The following is a 17,788-nucleotide window of genomic DNA, read 5'->3' as shown; positions in this document are numbered from 1 at the left end:
CGAAAACAAATCGAAATTAAAGGGAGAAGAATTAACAGGGACTGGGATGCATATGTGATTAGGGCACAAAACAGGAAATTAGGGTTCAATAATATTTCACAATTTCCCTGGAACACTGCCCGAGTATGGAGATCATCAAATGGCCAGTTCGGAGCTGCATGGATACACTGTGGGTCACTGCATGGAATGGGACCCAATCCCATCACAACGATAATTAAGGCCATGATTTTAATTTTTCTGACTTATATGATCTAAAATGTACCATTCAACTGAAAAAACTCTGCCGTGGGCTTTAACAATAAATTTCATTTTACCTTTTACATATTGTAAATTTGAGTTCTGGTTGCACTTTTCCACTTCAGTTTTAAACTGTGATAAAATACTGCATCAGCACTGGGACTGGTGTGACTGACGAGACAGGTAGCAAACAATTAAGGGGAACAGGAGCAATAGCAAGCACGATGTATTATGCCAGTGTGGCGACTAACAGAAACATTTTTATCTTATTCAGATCATACAAATTTCTGGAAATTAAAGCTAAATCTTTAAGACCATGTTGCGATTTCCATTGTATAATCTGTTTTACAGACTGTAGCAGGATGTTGCAAATAAAATTGCCATGTAATAGTTCTTAAGTAATGTTTAAAAACACACAGAGACTGGAAATAAAGCCACGGAAAAATAATTTTCTGAACAGACTCACTAGAGGCAGCTGATATTCCATGCTCTGTTAATTTAAGAACTCCGCACAATTACCCAATGACCTTCACTGGTAACTCAGGGGTTAATGTTACCATTGTACAGAAACGAGGTGAACCAATTAAAGAGTAATGCTTGAAAGATATTGACTTGAAGCATTTTAAACTCACTCCATATACATTTTATTTAAACACAATAACCAGTCTCTTCCTATATATAGAAATTTTACTTAAATTATTTTGTTCCTCTTTACCAAACATTGAAAGAAGGATTCGGAGTGTCCCTCGTTTTAATCTGACCTCGACTACTTCTTAAAATGAAAATGTACTGCTGCTCGATCAGCTTTCCGTGATTGCTCGGTGTTCCGCTTGCTGCAGCTCAGGAAAACAAATCGTTTTGTACACTGTATCATTGCGTTCCATTTAGCCCTCACTGTAGGAGGCCAGTCTGCAGTGTCAGCCACAGAGAATCTGAAGAAAGTCTACCCAGAAAGGAGTGAAGAGAAGAAATTGGAGGCAAATGGGCCGTGAACTAAACCATCATGTAGAGCTATCGATGCTGATAACATTTATTCAATCGCTTGATATTGTTGAGCTTGGCCTGAATGAAGTCTTTCAGGGAGCTGCAAGAAGTTAAAGCAAGTAAATTTCTATCTTTTCCAGCATTAGCTGCTTCATTGCCCTTCAATCGGCCTCACAAAAGCAGAAAATGGTTATACCATCTGCTTTCAATTCTCTGTAGCCAAATGTTCTTGTTGCGTCACTGCACACATTCAGAACCCATTCCCCTCACCCACCACCACCACTCCCCACTATTAGCCTGGAGTTCCACTGCAAAGCAAATTGGCCTGATCAAAGAAGTTTGCATTTAAAAAAATCTTTAAAACTCCGATTCTTATAGTAAATTACATCTGTGTTGATAAAAATATAAACAATTTTAATAGTATGCCTTCATCCCAGCAAGAGTCACTGAGCGACTAAATCTTGAAACGGGCAGGACACATGCAGCAATTTCTCCAATTAAACATTGGCATAATTGTGTCAATTTGTACTTAGCAGACGAGTATGATTACCTATTAATCATAACTCTTTCAAATGTATCGCTGTTGATGCATTTAATTGCAAAGAAAAGTCAACCCAGTGTTGTATTAAATATTTGGAGATCTCCTCAGGACTGTGTTTTTTTCCAGAGGCAGTTGTGCTGACTATTTTCCCTTGTATATAGATCAGACCACCAGGTTTTTAGAAAATTAAAAATACACTGAAACTATATAAAATCAGAAAGCACAATTCTAAAATTTAAATAAATATTCAATTTTTCTGGTAACACAAATTCAGGTGACTTGTTGATCTCAAAGTGAGATTAACAAGAGTTGAGTCACAATGACGAAAATCCTGTTGCAGTTTGCAACACATTGAGAAATAAACCAGGTGCTGTTTTTCCATAAAACACACCAATTTATCAACAAATTGGACTGTAGCCCATCTGGAAAAGCAATGGCCCTACTGATAAAAACCACTTAGATTTTCCAGTGAAAATACAAATCAAGGACTCAACTAGGTGTCATCCCTTCAGGACCCAGTTTCCAGTGGTTGCAGCAGGCAGTAGTGACTGTTTCACGCAAAAGAGATTTTTGGCAGTTGTCAATGAAAGCAGGTTGTAAAAACTTCAACCGAAGTTACTGAAGTCATCCATCATATTATTCCTCAGTTACTCCAGTTCTTCGTTCCAATAGTTATCAGAGGTAGTTTGAAATTAGTGAACAGTGTGGAGTCTAGACCAGAGCCAGCAGCTTGCTTCAAATATATTCAACTCAGAGATCAACCTATGGAACCTATGCAAGATTAAGGAAAGGAGTCTTTGAAGACTGTGACCTGCAGGTCTAAACAAAACTTTTGGTCTATAGAGCAGTCGTCCTTCCTACATTACTGAATCATGGACCACTTACAGTAGACACCTGAAAGGCCTGGAACAATGCCATCAAGGATCCTTACAAAAGGTTTTGAGGATCAGATGGAAGGACAGATACATTAACTCCAGTGTAATGGAAGATGTCAACATGAACAGTATCTCCTCCATGATAAAGCAATACCAACTCCAATGGTTAGGACATGCCATCCAATGCCTAACTCACGTCTCCAAAATAGATTCTTTACTCCAGTTGAAGGGAAGTCAGTGAGCCCCTGATGGGCAAAGGAAATCTTTCAAAGGTAACGTCTAAATCAGCCTGAACATTATATCAAAAAACTGGGAAGATTTGCACTCAATAAGATATACGTGGAGGAAATCTGTTCAAGAGGGAACTGCACTACATAAAAACGACCTCTGCTGGGGTGCAGAGAACAAGCGGCAGATATGAAAAGGGAGTTTGAACGACCAAAAGACCTGAACACTAATCACAGCCACCAATTACTCGTACCAACACTACACCACAAGATGTGGATCTCGGATTGGTTCCTACAGCCACTGAGACCTCACCAATAGACAGTCCCTTAAGAGGACATCTTACTTGACTTGAGAGATCGCACTGCTCACCAAGCCATAAGGTCAACTCTTTATAAACTTCAAACGGGTGCTAATCGTAGTTTCATGTCCCAACACAAAATTAATCCACTATCCATCCAGCTACCCAATAACTAGTTGTTCTAAACAGGATCGGTAGTTCCTGCCTCCATTTGCAAAAGCAGAAGACAGCAGATTTGAGAAAACTGAAAACAAAACAAATTATGCAAGTCAAACTCCATCTGTAACAACATAGATTTCATTTCAGACTCTCCATTAGGAGTGTTCTGAAAAATACCACCGACCTCAAACACAAACTGTTTTTCTCTGCACATGGAGAGGTGGTGAAGGTTCACAAGGTTGATTCCAGAGATGAGGGGGTTAAACTGTGAGGAGTGATTGAGTCCCCTGGGACTTCAGAAGGATGAGAGGAGATCTTATAGAAACTTACATAAAATTATAAAAGGGATAGATAAGATAGAGGCAGGAAAGTTGTTTCCACTGGTAGGGGACTAGGGGACATAGCCTGAAGATTTAGGGGAGTTGATTTAGGACGAAGATGAGGAGGAACTGCTTTTCCCAGAGAGTGGTGAATCTGTGGAATTCTCTGCCCAATGAAACAGTAGAGGCTACCTCAGTAAATATATTTAAGACAAGGTTGGATAGATTTTTGCATAGTAGGGGAATTAAGGGTTATGGGGAAAAGGCAGGTAGGTGGAGATGAGCCCAGGGCCAGATCAGCCATGCTCTTATTGAATGGCAGTGCGGGCTCAACGGGCCAGATGGCCGACTTCTGCCTCTATTTCTCATGTTCTTATGCTCTGTTTCCTAGCCCTTTCTAATCGTGTTCTTATTCGTTCTGTGGGAGCCAGATTTTAAGATGATTAACCACTCCACTGATCAACAGATGCCCTGAGGGCCCTTGTCATGAAACATGGCTGTAAAGGCACGTGGGGCAGGTAGAGTTACATTTTGACATTTCACTTTTATCCAAACAGCAGGAGGAATGTGGAACTCAGTTCCACAGTGGATAACTCATGGCAGAAATATACCCTGTGAGGGAACTTGATGAGCACGAGGAAAATAAGGATAGAAAATAGACTGGAAGGGTTATCCAAATCAGAATCAGGTTTAATATCAGCACATGTTGTGAAATTTGTTAACTTTATGGCAGCAGTATAATGCAATACTTGATAAACATCAGAAAATAAACTGAATTACAGTCATTATGTATATGTATATTATATAGTTAAATTAAAGTTAATGCAAAAACATAATTTAAAAAAGAAGTAAGCTAGTGTTGGTGGGTTCAACAGATGCCCTGAGGGGCCTTGTCATGAAACATGGTTGTAAAGGCACGTGGGTGAAATCGGATGGCAGAGGGGAAGAAACTGTTCCTGAATCGCCGAGTGTGTGCCTTCAGGCTTCTGTACCTCCTTCCTGATGGTAACAATGTGGTGAGGGCATGTCCTGGATGGTGGGGGTCCTTAATAATGAACATCGCCTTTCTGGGGCACTGCTCCTTGACGATGCCTTGGATACTATGGAGTCTCGTCCCCATGAAGGAGCTGACTAATTTAACAAATTCCTGCAGCATAATTTGACTCTGTGCTGCAGCACGCCCCACCCCAGTACCAGACGATGATGCAGGTACATCTGCAGAAGTTGACAAACCAAATCTCCTCAAACTCCTAATGAAATGTAGCCGCTGCCTTGCCTTCTTTGTAACTGCATTGATAGAGGGATGAGAGGTACGAGCTCAGATCATAGATATCAGTGACAACATTGGCTTCAGGCGTTAGTTTCTGTGCTTGGCTTTTGTTACTCTGAGCTCACTCAAACGTGACATTTAATTTACATCTCTTGATGTAATGACGTGAAATCTTCTCTACAGGGTCAAGCAGCAGATCTGCATTTTCAAACCAGGACAGCCAAATCGGCTAACATCGAGGTTCAGAAAAAGTTTTCCCACCTCAGAGTTCTGGCCGGACTTTTATCAAAGCAGTATCTAAGGCCTCCAGCGGAAGAAAGCAGTTCGATTACAATGTCATTTCCCCCAGAAGGTCCTGACACCTCTTTCGGGTGACAGTACTGTTGGTATGTCATTGCAACTGTTCAGCTTTGGACTACTTTGGGAATCACAGCTGGATTCACCCCACCTACACCTGTACCAGTACTGAAGGGTGACGCCAGAAGCAAAAAGACTGATTGGTTTTTGGCTCCTTAATGCACGCCAGAAGTTCAAAAGCCAGCTGGAGGTTTCTTCTGCTGTCAACCATAAGATCCAGTTGAGGCATGGTTATGGGATCTTCTAATACAAGATTAAACAGCTTAGGTGTGTGAGTTGAAGGTAGGGGGGTGGTTGTTGGGAGTACAGAGGTCGTCTTTCCATACAGAAGGTTTAAAAAGTTATCAATTGAAGTGAATTATAATTCTTATCCAGGAATCCAATAATCTACACATGGAATTCAAGCAATTGAGTTAGAATAAACATTCATAAACCCATTAGCTTCCATTAAAACAGATGACAAAGGAACTCCAGCACCATCATTGCTGGTTGGAATTTCACACAATACTGCAACCTGAATCCTTTCACATTAGCAGCTATTAATTCAGCAAAAGAAAAATTGATGTCAACTTTTTGTATCAAATTCACAAAAGTAGCTTGTCAATTGTCACTAGCTAAGTAGAAAGGAATTGGAAATTCTTAGCATGCTATACAGGTGCTGCAATGGTTATTTCAGGTGCACTTTGGTTTATTTCAAGCTAATAAAACCTCTCAGCATGACATTAAACCATTCAAGCACCAATCTTAAGTTCTGCACCATTGGCACAACCCAGAGATACCACTCCAGACTCTTTGCAGCAACATTTCATTGAATTCATTCATTTAGAGATACAGCACAGTAATGGGACCTTCCGGCACACAAGCCCAATTACACTCGTGTGTCCAATTAACCACTAACCCCCGTGGCTTTGGAATGTGGGAGGGAATCGGAGCCCCCAGAGGACACGGGGAGAAGCACAAATATAGTGGCGGGAACACAGACACGCCTTAAGGGATGCAACTTCCCATTAATTTTTAAAGTGTTACCACATAGATCCGTGTGGTATCAAACACCTTTCCTTCAATGTTTATTAATCTAAAGTCAACACCTCACATCACTTAAGGACAGTTTTAACCTTGTATTTTTTTCAAGCAAAGTTTCACTGCCACAAAATTCATTTCCCTCAGCAGCAGCTTACCCACCACTCTCCCACAGAAACGAGTAAACATGACAGTAAAAAGCCTGCAGTGTGGACATGGAAACAGCTAATGGCAGTGGAGAAGCCAGCCTATTGGATGCTGCTGCATCGAAAACTCTATTAGTTCATGACCTTCGATCAAACAAGACCCTACATTGCACAATGAGAAAAACCACTGCTGCAAGCTGGCAACTTTGAAGCACTTCTCTGTGAATGTGCCTCATCTGTCTAATTGCTTCTTTATTGTTTGGATGTGACATTGTATTGTACAATGTCACACAGAGTGTTTCCCTCCCCATTGATCTTAACAGCAATAAAAACCTTTAAAACACAGATGATAACGGTACCAGGGCTTGGCCTTGCCATTTCACCCTCTACCCCCATGAAATTTCAAATTATGGGTCATAGACATAACACTTTATAAGCTTAATGGCATATCTGAGAGTATTTCAAGGTCATGAAATATTACCTTGGGGTTTTCCAAGATCCCGGACTCGTAGCTGTGGGAAAACATAAAATCAATGTACACAGAATGAAAGTTACAGTGTGAGAGTCCGAACTTATTATGACTGCAAATATTTAAAATAATAATTTACTTAGTAGTTAAAATTTAAATACTACAAATCTGCAAAGAACACCGACTGCAGTGCACGTCTATCAGTAATTAAACCTTAAACGCTTGCATATTCAATCATCAGACAGCACGTGATAAAGGAGCCACACTCAGAACTATAAACACAAAGTGCACAGCAGATGCTGTGGTCAGATCAAGATGTACAAACAAGCTGGATGAACTCAGCAGGTCGGGCGGCATCCGTTGACTGCTCCTTTCAACGGATGCTGCCCGACCTGCTGAGTTCATCCAGCATGTTTGTACGTCTTGACTCAGAACTACATCTTCTCTTTCAAAAACCACACGGATCAGCTGGTGGACTCCACTCACCTGATGTGCATGATGTTGGCATCCATACTCCAAGGGCTTTTGGGAGTGACCGGAACAGAAATGCCATGTTCCTACAATCCAAACAGAATTCCAAAAAATTATAAGTTGGCATGTGCTACAGGGTGGCTCACAAGAAAGACATTTCTCACCGCTCGGAGTGGCAAAATATTAGGTAATTACTCATAGTGAGAAACAGAGATTCAAATTTGTCTTTAAAAAGCACACAAGAATTCCAACCTTTTTAACATCAATCCAACTATTGAATGGATATAATTAAACAGCATCATTAGGTTTAGTTCCAGTATCTTTATTCGTCATTATTTGCCATTCCACTCATTTTAGAGGAATATCTGCAGATGCTGGAAATCCAAGGCAGCACACACAAAATGCCAGAGGAACTCAGCATGACAGGAAGCATCTATGGAAATGAATAAACAATCGACGTTTCGAGCCAAGACCCTTCATCAGGACTTCCAATGAAGGGTCTTGGCCTGAAATGTTGAGTGTGTATTTCTTTCCATAGATGCTGCCTACCCTGCTGAGTTCCTCCAGCATTGTAAGTATTACTTCACAGTATGGAGAGCTCAGGATATAATTCAAAGTGAGTTGATGTGTGGAAATATTCATGATCAACACAAACCTTCTTCCAACTCATCAAGTGAATCCCAAACCTTTATTCCCCTAATGAAATTGAAACTTTACCTTAATTGCAACTATACCTCAAGCAAGTTTCCCCTTGCACCTGAACGTACATCTACTTGTGCAAGTGACAATAAACATGTACACTTCAATCATCTTTCTGAGCCAATGCCGGCAAAATTCCAGACCACGCTGCTCGAAGTCTGCCACACAGCCAATCAGCAACGAGATTTCCTCCCCACATCACAAGTGAGTTTCCACAATGGTGACCAATCAGCCACTTGATAAGTATATGAAGGCCAAGCATTCGGAGGACACACCACACTGATGACGTCTCCTTGTGTGGTGATGAAATGTTTGCAAGTAAATTGGAAAACAACTCAACCCAACAATAAACTCAACTTGATTTTGTATAGATTTGGCAAGTCACCGAACTCTCTGGAAATCTTCTATAGGTTCACAGTGAGTAGTATGCTAGCTGGAAACACCAATGCCCGAGGAGAAGCAGTGCCTATGGAAAGAGTTGAACACACCCTAATCGAACACAAGCTAACCACTACATCACTGAATACATTTACATGGAGAAGATAACATCCATCATCAGAGACCCCCGTAATCCAGGCCATCCCATTTCCTGACCACTACAACCTGTACAAGAGGTACAAAGCATTAGATCCCACAGGACCAGGTTCAGGTGCAGTTATTACCCTACAATCATCAGCCCCCCTCAATCAGCACAACTCAGAGCTAATTCTACAACCTACACACTCACTTTTTGCACACTGGTTGTTCCTCAGGCTCTATTCGTTTATGTGTAGTTAGTAAATACGATTGTATTTCTTTTTGCCCTGTAAATGCCTTTAAGAAAATGGGGCTGAGGGTTGAAAATGGTATATGCACTTCGATAATAAACTTACTACTTTTTTTACTGTTGGCATCAACTCCATCAGTTAAGTTGTAAACTATAACCTGTTGCCAGAGCGAAGTTTCCACTGAATTCCTTACTGTAGAAGTGCAGTGAAGTTTGATTCTTGCATCAGTTGGACACATATAGGCATTATCCCCCAGAAATTGGACAACCTGAATTACTAGACTTACAATATTGTAGATCTGGCCAGTAAATTTTACTCACTGTTTGACAGTTGCCAATTCCAGTATCAAATTAAGCCCCACTTTAAAAGTCAGGCATAGCTTATGAATTTCTCCTGAAAGTTCACACGTTTTGGGTATAAGTTTGCCACAAGTGATTTCCAAATTATAAATAATCTCCAAAAAGTGAACGAAAGGCTATACCAGAAAACTTAAGAGGAAATTCAATTACTTAGCAGCTTAGGCACCTTCCAGTACTTTGTTTCCTACGAAGCAAAGATAAGAAGAGTGAAGTCCTTAAAAAACAATCCACATCTGCTTACGGGGATGTTTGGGAAGAGAGAAGAGGATGTTTCGAAGAATGATTTCCTAACTTTCCATTGTGGGATTCCTTCTTTAGATCACACTCAATAAACTGAAGCATAGATAACAAACTTATTTAGTAATTCATTACCCTGGGCACGTTCATCTTTAATCAGCACCACAGAGAAGTACTCCTGGTGACCAGTCTAGCAGACATGCCAGCAGCTACTGATGCGGTCAGAGAAAGCTGCAGAGTGAAAGCTTTCACATGAAAGCAAGCTCCAACGATATCAGCAGAACCAAAACATTTCTCCACAGAAAAGATACTATTCATTTGCCACAAAGTGAAGACGTTACTTTATTTTTTTTACTTTCAGAGCTAAACCATCTCATTTTAAAGTTAGGTTTATCAATAGTTCCTCTTCTAAATAATCTAGAGTTAAAAAAAGTGAACTATACTGCCTAAGCACTTTGTGATGTAAATCGCATTGAAAAATCAAGTCAAGTCAAGTCACTTTTTATTGTCATTTCGACTATAACTGCTGGTACAGTACATAGTAAAAATGAGACAATGTTTTTTCAGGACCATGGTGTTACATGACACAGTACAAAAACTAGACTGAACTACGTAAAAAACAACACAGAAAAAAACTACACTAGACTATAGGCCTACCCAGGACTGCATAAAGTGCACAAAACAGTGCAGGCATTACAATAAATAATAAACGGGACAATAGGGCAGTAAAGTGTCAGTCCAGGTTTCGGGTATTGAGGAGTCTGATGGCTTGGGGGAAGAAACTGTTACATAGTCTGGTCATGAGAGCCCAAATGCTTTGGTGCCTTTTTCCAGAGGCAGGAGGGAGAAGAATTTGTATGAGGGGTGTGTGGGGTCCTTCATAATGCTGTTTGCTTTGCGGATGCAGCGTGTAGTGTAAATGTCCGTGATGGCGGGAAGAGAGACCCCAATGATCTTCTTAGCTGACCTCACTATCCGCTGCAGGGTCTTGCGATCTGAGATGGTGCAATTTCTGAACCAGGCAGTGATGCAGCTGCTCAGGATGCTCTCAATACAACCCCTGTAGAATGTGATGAGGATGGGGGGTGGGAGATGGACTTTCCTCAGCCTTTGCAGAAAGTGGAGACACTGCTGGGCTTTCTTTGCTATGGTGCTGGTGCTGAGGAACCAGGTCAGATTCTCCATCAGGTGAACACCAAGAAATTTAACTATCTCTACTGAGGAGCTGTCGATGCTCAGCAGGGAGCGGTCGCTCCATGCCCTCCTGAAGTCAACAACCATCTCTTCTGTTTTGTTCACATTCAGAGACAGGTTGTTGGCTGTCAGGTTGTTACTAAGGTTGGATTCCATCATAGTGCTGAAGATGAGGTGGCTGGTCTACAGATTGAGGCAGTGTGTAGTGAGGAGAGGCTGTAGATGGGGCAAAATTGCGGTGAACAGGATGAGTTGCAATGTAAAAGGCCGACAAAATTTAAAAGCTGTTGCATTTGAATGCACACAGTATACAGAATAAGGTCGGTGAACCTGCAGCACATTGCAGATTGGCAGGTATGAGTTGTAGGCATCACTGAATTATAGCTGGGAGATTAATGTCCAAGGATACACATTGTATTGAAAGGACAGGCAGGAAGGCAGAGGGGGCTGCTTTGCTCTGTTGGTAAAACATGAAATTAGATCATTAGGAAGAGGTGACATAGGGTCAAAAAGTGTCGAATCACTGTTGATAGAACTAAGGATCTGCAAGGGTAAAACAACCCCGATGGGAATTGAATACAGACCCCAAACAATGGTAAGGATGCAGCCTACAAATCCCAACGGGAGATAGAAAATGCACACCAAAAGGGCAATGTTACAGTAGTCATGGGGGACTTAAATATGCAGGTAGATTGGGAAAAGTCAAGTTGGTGCTTGATCCCAGGAGGGGGAATTTCTAGAGTGCCTACAAAATGGCTTTTTAGAGAAGCTTGTGGTTGAGCCCACGAGAGGATCAGCTATTCTGAATTGGGTGTTGTGCAATGATCCAGAATTGATTAGATAGCTTAAGGTAAAAGAACCCTTAGGGACAAGTGATCATAATATGATCAAATTCACCCTGAAATTGGAGAAGGGGAAGCTAAAGTCAGACGTATCAGTAAAGAGGCATGAGAGAGGAGTGGGCCAGAATTGATTGGAAAAGAACACTGGCAGGGATGATGGCAGAGCAACCATGGCTGGAATTTCTGGAAGCAATTCAGAAGGCAGAGGATATATACATCCCAAAGAGGGATAAGTATTCTAAAGGAAAGGTGACACAACCATGGCTAACAAGAGGAGTCAAAATCAACATAAAAGCCAAAGTGAGGGCATAGTACACAGCAAAAATTAGTGGGAAGTTAGAGGATTGGGAAGCTTTTAAAAGACAACAGAAGACAACTAAAAAATTTATTAAGAATGTAAAGGTGGAATATGAAAGTAAGCTAGCCAATAATATCAAAGAAAATAGCAAAAGTTACTTCAGATACATAAAGTGTAATAGAGATATGTGCATGGATAGCAGACCGCTGGAAGATGATGCTGGAGAGGTAGTAATGGGGAACAACAAAATAGCGGATGAACTGAATAAGTATTTTGCACTAGTCTTCACTGTGGAAGACACTAGCAGTAAGGTGGAAGCTCCAGGTGTCAGGGTCATGAATTGTGTGAGGTTACCATAACTAGAGAGAAGGTTCTTGGGAAACTGAAAGGTGAAAAGGTAGATAAGACACCGGGACCAGATGGTTTACACCCCAGGATTCTGAAAGAAGTGGCTGAGGAGATTGTGAAGGCGTTTGTATTGATCTTCCAAGAGTCACTAGATTCTGGAATTGTTCTGGAAGAATGTCACTCCATTCTTCAAGATGGGAGAGAGGCAGAAGAAAGGAAACTATAGGTCAGTTAGTCTGACCTTAGTGGTTGGGAAGATGTTGGAGTTGATTACTAAGGATGAGGTCTCAGGGTACTTGGAGGCATATGATAAAATAAGCCATAGTCAGCTTTGTTTGCTCAAGGAAAAAACTTGCCTGACAAATCTGTTGGAATTCTTTGAGGAAATAACAAGCAGGAAGGACAAAGGAGACTTGGCGGCTGTCATTTACTTGGATTTTCAGAAGGCCTTTGACAAGGTGCCACACAAGGCTGCTTAACAAGCTATGAGCTCATGGTATTACAGGAAAGACTCTAGCATGGATAAGGTAGTGGCTCATTGGCAGGAAGCAAAGAGTGAGAATGAAGGGAGCCTTTTCTGGTTGACTGCTGGTGACTAGTGGCGTCCCACAGGGATCTGTGTTGGGACTGATCCCTTTTCTGTTTTATGTCAATGATTTGGTTGATGGAATCGATGATTTTGTTGCAAAGATGTCAGATGATATGAAGCTAGGCAGAGGGGCAGGTAGTTTTGAGGAAGTAGAGAGGCTACAGAAGGACTTAGATTAAGAGAATGGGCAAAGAAATGGCAGATGGAATACAGTGTCGGGAAGTGTATGGTCATGCACTTTGGTAGAAGAAATGAAAGGGTTGATTTTCTAAAAGGAGAGAAAATACAAAAAGCTGAGGTGCAAAGTAACCAGGGAGTCCTTGTGCAGGATTCCCCAAAGGTGAATTTGTAGGTTGAGTTAGTGGTGAGGAAGGCAAATACAATGTTAGTATTCATTTCAAGAGGACTAGAATATAAAAGCCAGGATGTAAGGCTGAGACTTTATAACGCAGTGGTGAAGCCTCACTTGGAATTTTGTCAGCAGGTTTGCACCCCTTATTTTGAAACTGGAGAGGGTTCAAAGGAGGTTCATGAAAATGATGCCAGGATTGAATGGCTTGTCATATGAAGAGCGTTTGATGGCTCTGGACCTGTATTCACTAGAATTCAGAAGAATGAGGGATGACCTCACTGAAACCTATTGAATGGTGAAAGGTCTTGATAGAGTGGACGTTTCCTATGGTCTATGGTGAGAGAGTCTAAGACCAGAGGACACCGCCTCAGAAGAGAGGGGTGTCCTTTAAGGATGGAGTTGAGGAGAATTTCTTTACCCAAAGAGTGGTGAATCTGGAATTCTTTGACACAGACAGCTGTGGAGGCCATGTCTTTATGTATATACGAGGAAATCTGCAGATGCTGGAAATGCAAGCAACACACACAAAATGCTGGGGGAACGCAGCAGGCCAGGCAACATCTATAGGAAGAAGTACAGTCGACGTTTCGGGCTGAAACCCTTCGTCAGGACTAACTGAAAAGAAAGATAGTAAGAGATTTGAAAGTGGGAGGAAACTGTAAAGTTGACTCGCAAAAGGGATACAGAGCTGGAGAAGGGAAAGGATCATGGGACGGGAGGCCTAGGGAGAAAGAAAGGAGGAGGGGAGCACCAGAGGGAGATGGAGAGCAGGCAAGGAGTGATTGTGAGAGGGACAGAGAGAGAAAAAAGAGAGAAAAAAAGTGGGGGAGGAGGAGGAGGAGAGATAGATAGATAGATAAATAAATAGATAGATAGATAGATAGATAGATAAATAAATAAATAAATAAATAGATAAGTGATGGGAGTAAGAAGGGGAGGAGGGGCTTTAACGGAAGTTAGAGAAATCAATGTTCATGCCATCAGGTTGGAGGCTACCCAGCCGGTATATAAGGTGTTGTTCCTCCAACTTGGGTGTGGCTTCATCTTGACAGTAGAGGAGGCCATGGATAGACATATCAGAATGGGAATGGGACGTGGAATTAAAATGTGTGGCCTCTGGGAGATCCTGATTTCTCTGCCGGACAGAGCGTAGGTGTTCAGCAAAACGGTCTTCCAGTCTGCGTCAGGTCTCACCAATATATAAAAGGCCGCACCGGGATCACCGGATGCAGTATACCACACCAGCCGACTCACAGGTGAAGTGTCACCTCACCTGGAAGGACAGTCTGGGGCCCTGAATGGTGGTGAGGGAGGAAGTGTAAGAGCAGGTGTAGCACTTGTTCCACTTATAAGTGTCAGGAGGGAGATCAGTGGGAAGGGATGGGGGGGGACAAGTGGACAAGGGAGTCGTGTAGGGAGCGATCCCCGTGGAAAGCAGGAAGTGGGGGGAAGGAAAAGATGTACTTGGTGGTGGGATCCCGCTGGAGGTGGCAGAAGTTTTGGAGAATTATACGTTGGACCTGGAGGCTGGTGGGGTGGTAGGTGAGGACAAGGGGAACCCTATCCCGAGTGGGGTGGTGGGTGGATGGGGTGAGGGCATATGTGTGGGAAATGGGAGAGATGCGTTTGAGAGCAGAGTTGATGGTGGACGAAGGGAAGTCCTTTATGTATATTTAAGGCAGAGGTTAATAAGATTCTTGATTGGTCACGGCATGAAGGGATACAGGGAGAAGGCAGGAGATGGGGGCTGAGAGAAAAATTGGACCAGCCATGATGGAATGGCAGAGCTGACTTGATGGGCCAACTGGCCTAACTCTGCTCCTATATCTTGTGGTCTCATGGTCATATTCACTTAAATATTCAAACTTCAGGCCACTTACCAAATTTGAAATTTCTGGATTTCAGTTTCAAGATAGAAATTGCTGAAGTGGAGATCGAAATTTCAGATTTGTCCTAATAGTTATGATTTCTGCCTTAAGCCAACACTCACTGCTCAAGCTACAGATCCTATCAGTCGACAGAATCTACAGATCTTTCTGAGCAATGGTCAAGGTATCAGATTTAGCGACAGATGTGAGAGGGTTTGAGGTAGGAATGGCCATTGAAGTTACTGTAACTGTAGGAAAAATAATATTGCTTAGAAATGTGTCCCAAATTGATCATTCTAATGCAGTTAATGTAGCTGATATCAAACGGAACAAGGCACTACTTCAATTGATTGGCCTCATTGTCCTGGATGAATTTCAAATATAAATATATTGTTCAAGTCTTCTGCAATGTACTCACTGGCTGGAACAGTAAGGGATCTTCGAGGAGGGGAAAAAATGAATGACCTTAAAACTATTGGTGATTACAATAGCCATGTTGACGAGCAGAGGGATGACCTTTCAAACCATATGACTTGTTGACTATCTCCGCTGTACAAAACTAACTGATGTAAGCCTTGGTCAAAGATGAGCCACCTAGTACACATCATGCCTCTTCGTACTACACAGCTACCCCTTTGGACCGGAATATGTGGATCCCGGATTGGCCATCTGAGGACCTGCAGATACGGGAGAGCATCATACGTAACTCCATCTCCAGACCATCAGTTCGCCAGTGGTCTCGATCATTCTTGAGTTAAGAATGCCCATATTATTGCAGGCAGAATTGCGACTTTGCAATGGCACAAGAAAGAAACAGTCAATCTTGGACAAACATCGTCCAAATAATAGGCTGCTTGCAGAAAGGAAGAACTGTGGCTTTAAGAGGTTCAGTCACAACAGAACAGTGATTATGAAGTGTACTTGAACTAAAAGGTAAGGTCCTGCAACAGCACTCAGCCTTGGTACTAGGTCATTAAAATAAAATGAAAGCATTATAAATGGATCTTGTTTAACATGCATATTTGCTTTATTTTAGTAAAGGTCCTCCTAGCCCACGTGTGTTTTCCTCAGGTGGGATGGGCGCTGTGGGGAAGGGCTCACTTCTGAGTTGTACCTGGCTTGGTAATATTGCATACCTCATCAATGCCATTGCACTCAAAGAGGGCAGCAGAGGTTCTTCTATAGCAGCTCAATGGCTGTACTGAACCCAATACACCATTTATCCTGAAGAAATAGTTGATCTTTGCTGAGCTTTACCTAAACTGCCAACCTAGTAAAGTAAACACTGAAACAGTAGACAGTGACACAGCAAGGAACACACCAGGAACCAGCTGCAAAACACACACACAAAACATCTGAGGAACTCAACAGGTCAGGGAGCATCTATGGAGGCAAATAAGAAATCATTGCTTTGGGCCAAGATGTCAGCTGTTTATTCCCTGCACCTGCTGAGTTGCTCCAGCATTTTGTGTGTGGTACACCGGGTTTCCAGCATCTGCTGTACCCCTCGTGTTTAAGAACAATTGTACCATTTTACAATGTTTGCAGAGTCACGACACCAAATGGAACAAGTTTCAGAACCCGAGCACCAGACACAAAGGCAATTGATTGGCCTAACTGCCCTGGATGAATTTCCAGTAACTATACTGTCCACATCTTCTGCACAGTGAGCAATGTCCTCAGTAGCCCAGAAGGAGCTTTCTCAACATTGAATTTAGGCAGGACTGGGTAGAGGGAAGGAAATGAGAGGAGAGCTTGAGCTGGACAGAACTTTAGGTGCTTTTGCCTCAAACTTTCAAGAGCAAAGGAAGAAACGGGGTTAATAGGCACGGTATACACCCATTGCCCATATTATTCGGTAGACCTCTAACACTGCTCATTAATACAATTATCAGCCAATCACAACAGCAACTGAACACACAAAAATATGCAGACATGGTCAACAGAATCAGTCTTTGGTCATCAAACATCAGAATGGGGAAGAAGTATGATCTAAGTGACTTTGATGATTGTTGGTGCCAGATGGGGCGGTTTGAGTATCTCAGAGACTGCTGATCTCCTGGGATTTTCACACACAACCATCTCTCGAGTTTACAGAGAATGGTGTGAGAAACAAACAACATCCAGTGCACGGCAATTCTGTGGCAAAAACACTTTGTTAATGAGAGAGGTCAGAGGAGAATGGGCAGTATGGTTTAAGCTGATAGGAAGGCGACAGTAATTCAAATAATCATGCATTACAACAGTGGTCTGCAGAAGAGAACTTCTGAATGCACAACTCATTGAAGCTTGAGATGGATGGACTCCAGCAGCAGATCGTGAACCAGAAAAGTACCTAATAAAGTGACCACTGTGTGTATGTTGGTAGATACTGGATGAAATACTTAATTCAGTTTCACAAGTTACCAGATGATGTCTAATATGGCTTACAACAGAAATGAAAGGAAAATCCATTTACCATTTGCGTGCCACACTCCCTGCAACAGAGTCAACGGAAAGAGAATTAAGAAAGTTACTGGATGATGCCACAGCAGTGTCCAAGGGTGGCACTGGAAAACCCCACATATTAGGGGTAAAATAGTGTTAAGTGAAAATTCCACACTCAGGTTTTACAAAGCCCATCTGGTTCCTTATACCATCGATGATAAAAAAGCCAATGAGCTAAACCGCATGGACTCTGAAGGAATTATTTTCAAGGTTGAATGGAGCCTATGGGCAATGTCAGTGGTCCCAGTGGCCAAGATTTCAATGTGAGCATCAATACTGTACTAAAAGTAGATCAACAGCCTCTGCCTAGGATTGAGGATAACTTTGCAATCCTTTCTGGAGGGAAACGCTTCAGAAAAGTGGACTTGGCTGA

The 17,788-nt window shown here is 42.1% G+C and overlaps 1 protein-coding gene across 2 annotated transcripts in view; it reads right to left on the bottom strand.

Moving 5' to 3' along the window:
• ass1 (argininosuccinate synthase 1) overlaps window positions 1-17,788 on the bottom strand; it is a 189,227-nt gene that overhangs the window by 99,356 nt on the left and 72,083 nt on the right. For both annotated transcript variants that reach the window (XM_059993723.1, XM_059993722.1), the window contains 2 exons: window positions 7,391-7,461; window positions 6,917-6,947 (listed from right to left, as the gene is read on the bottom strand). In XM_059993723.1, the coding sequence (XP_059849706.1) occupies window positions 6,917-6,947; window positions 7,391-7,461 (102 nt within the window). The remainder of the gene's footprint in view (window positions 1-6,916; window positions 6,948-7,390; window positions 7,462-17,788) is intronic.

This window comes from Hypanus sabinus, chromosome 18 (genome assembly GCF_030144855.1).
Source record: "Hypanus sabinus isolate sHypSab1 chromosome 18, sHypSab1.hap1, whole genome shotgun sequence".
Classification (NCBI taxonomy): Eukaryota; Metazoa; Chordata; class Chondrichthyes; order Myliobatiformes; family Dasyatidae; genus Hypanus; species Hypanus sabinus.
Note: the sequence above shows the minus strand (reverse complement) of the source record. Positions and strands in the feature narration are given on the sequence as shown.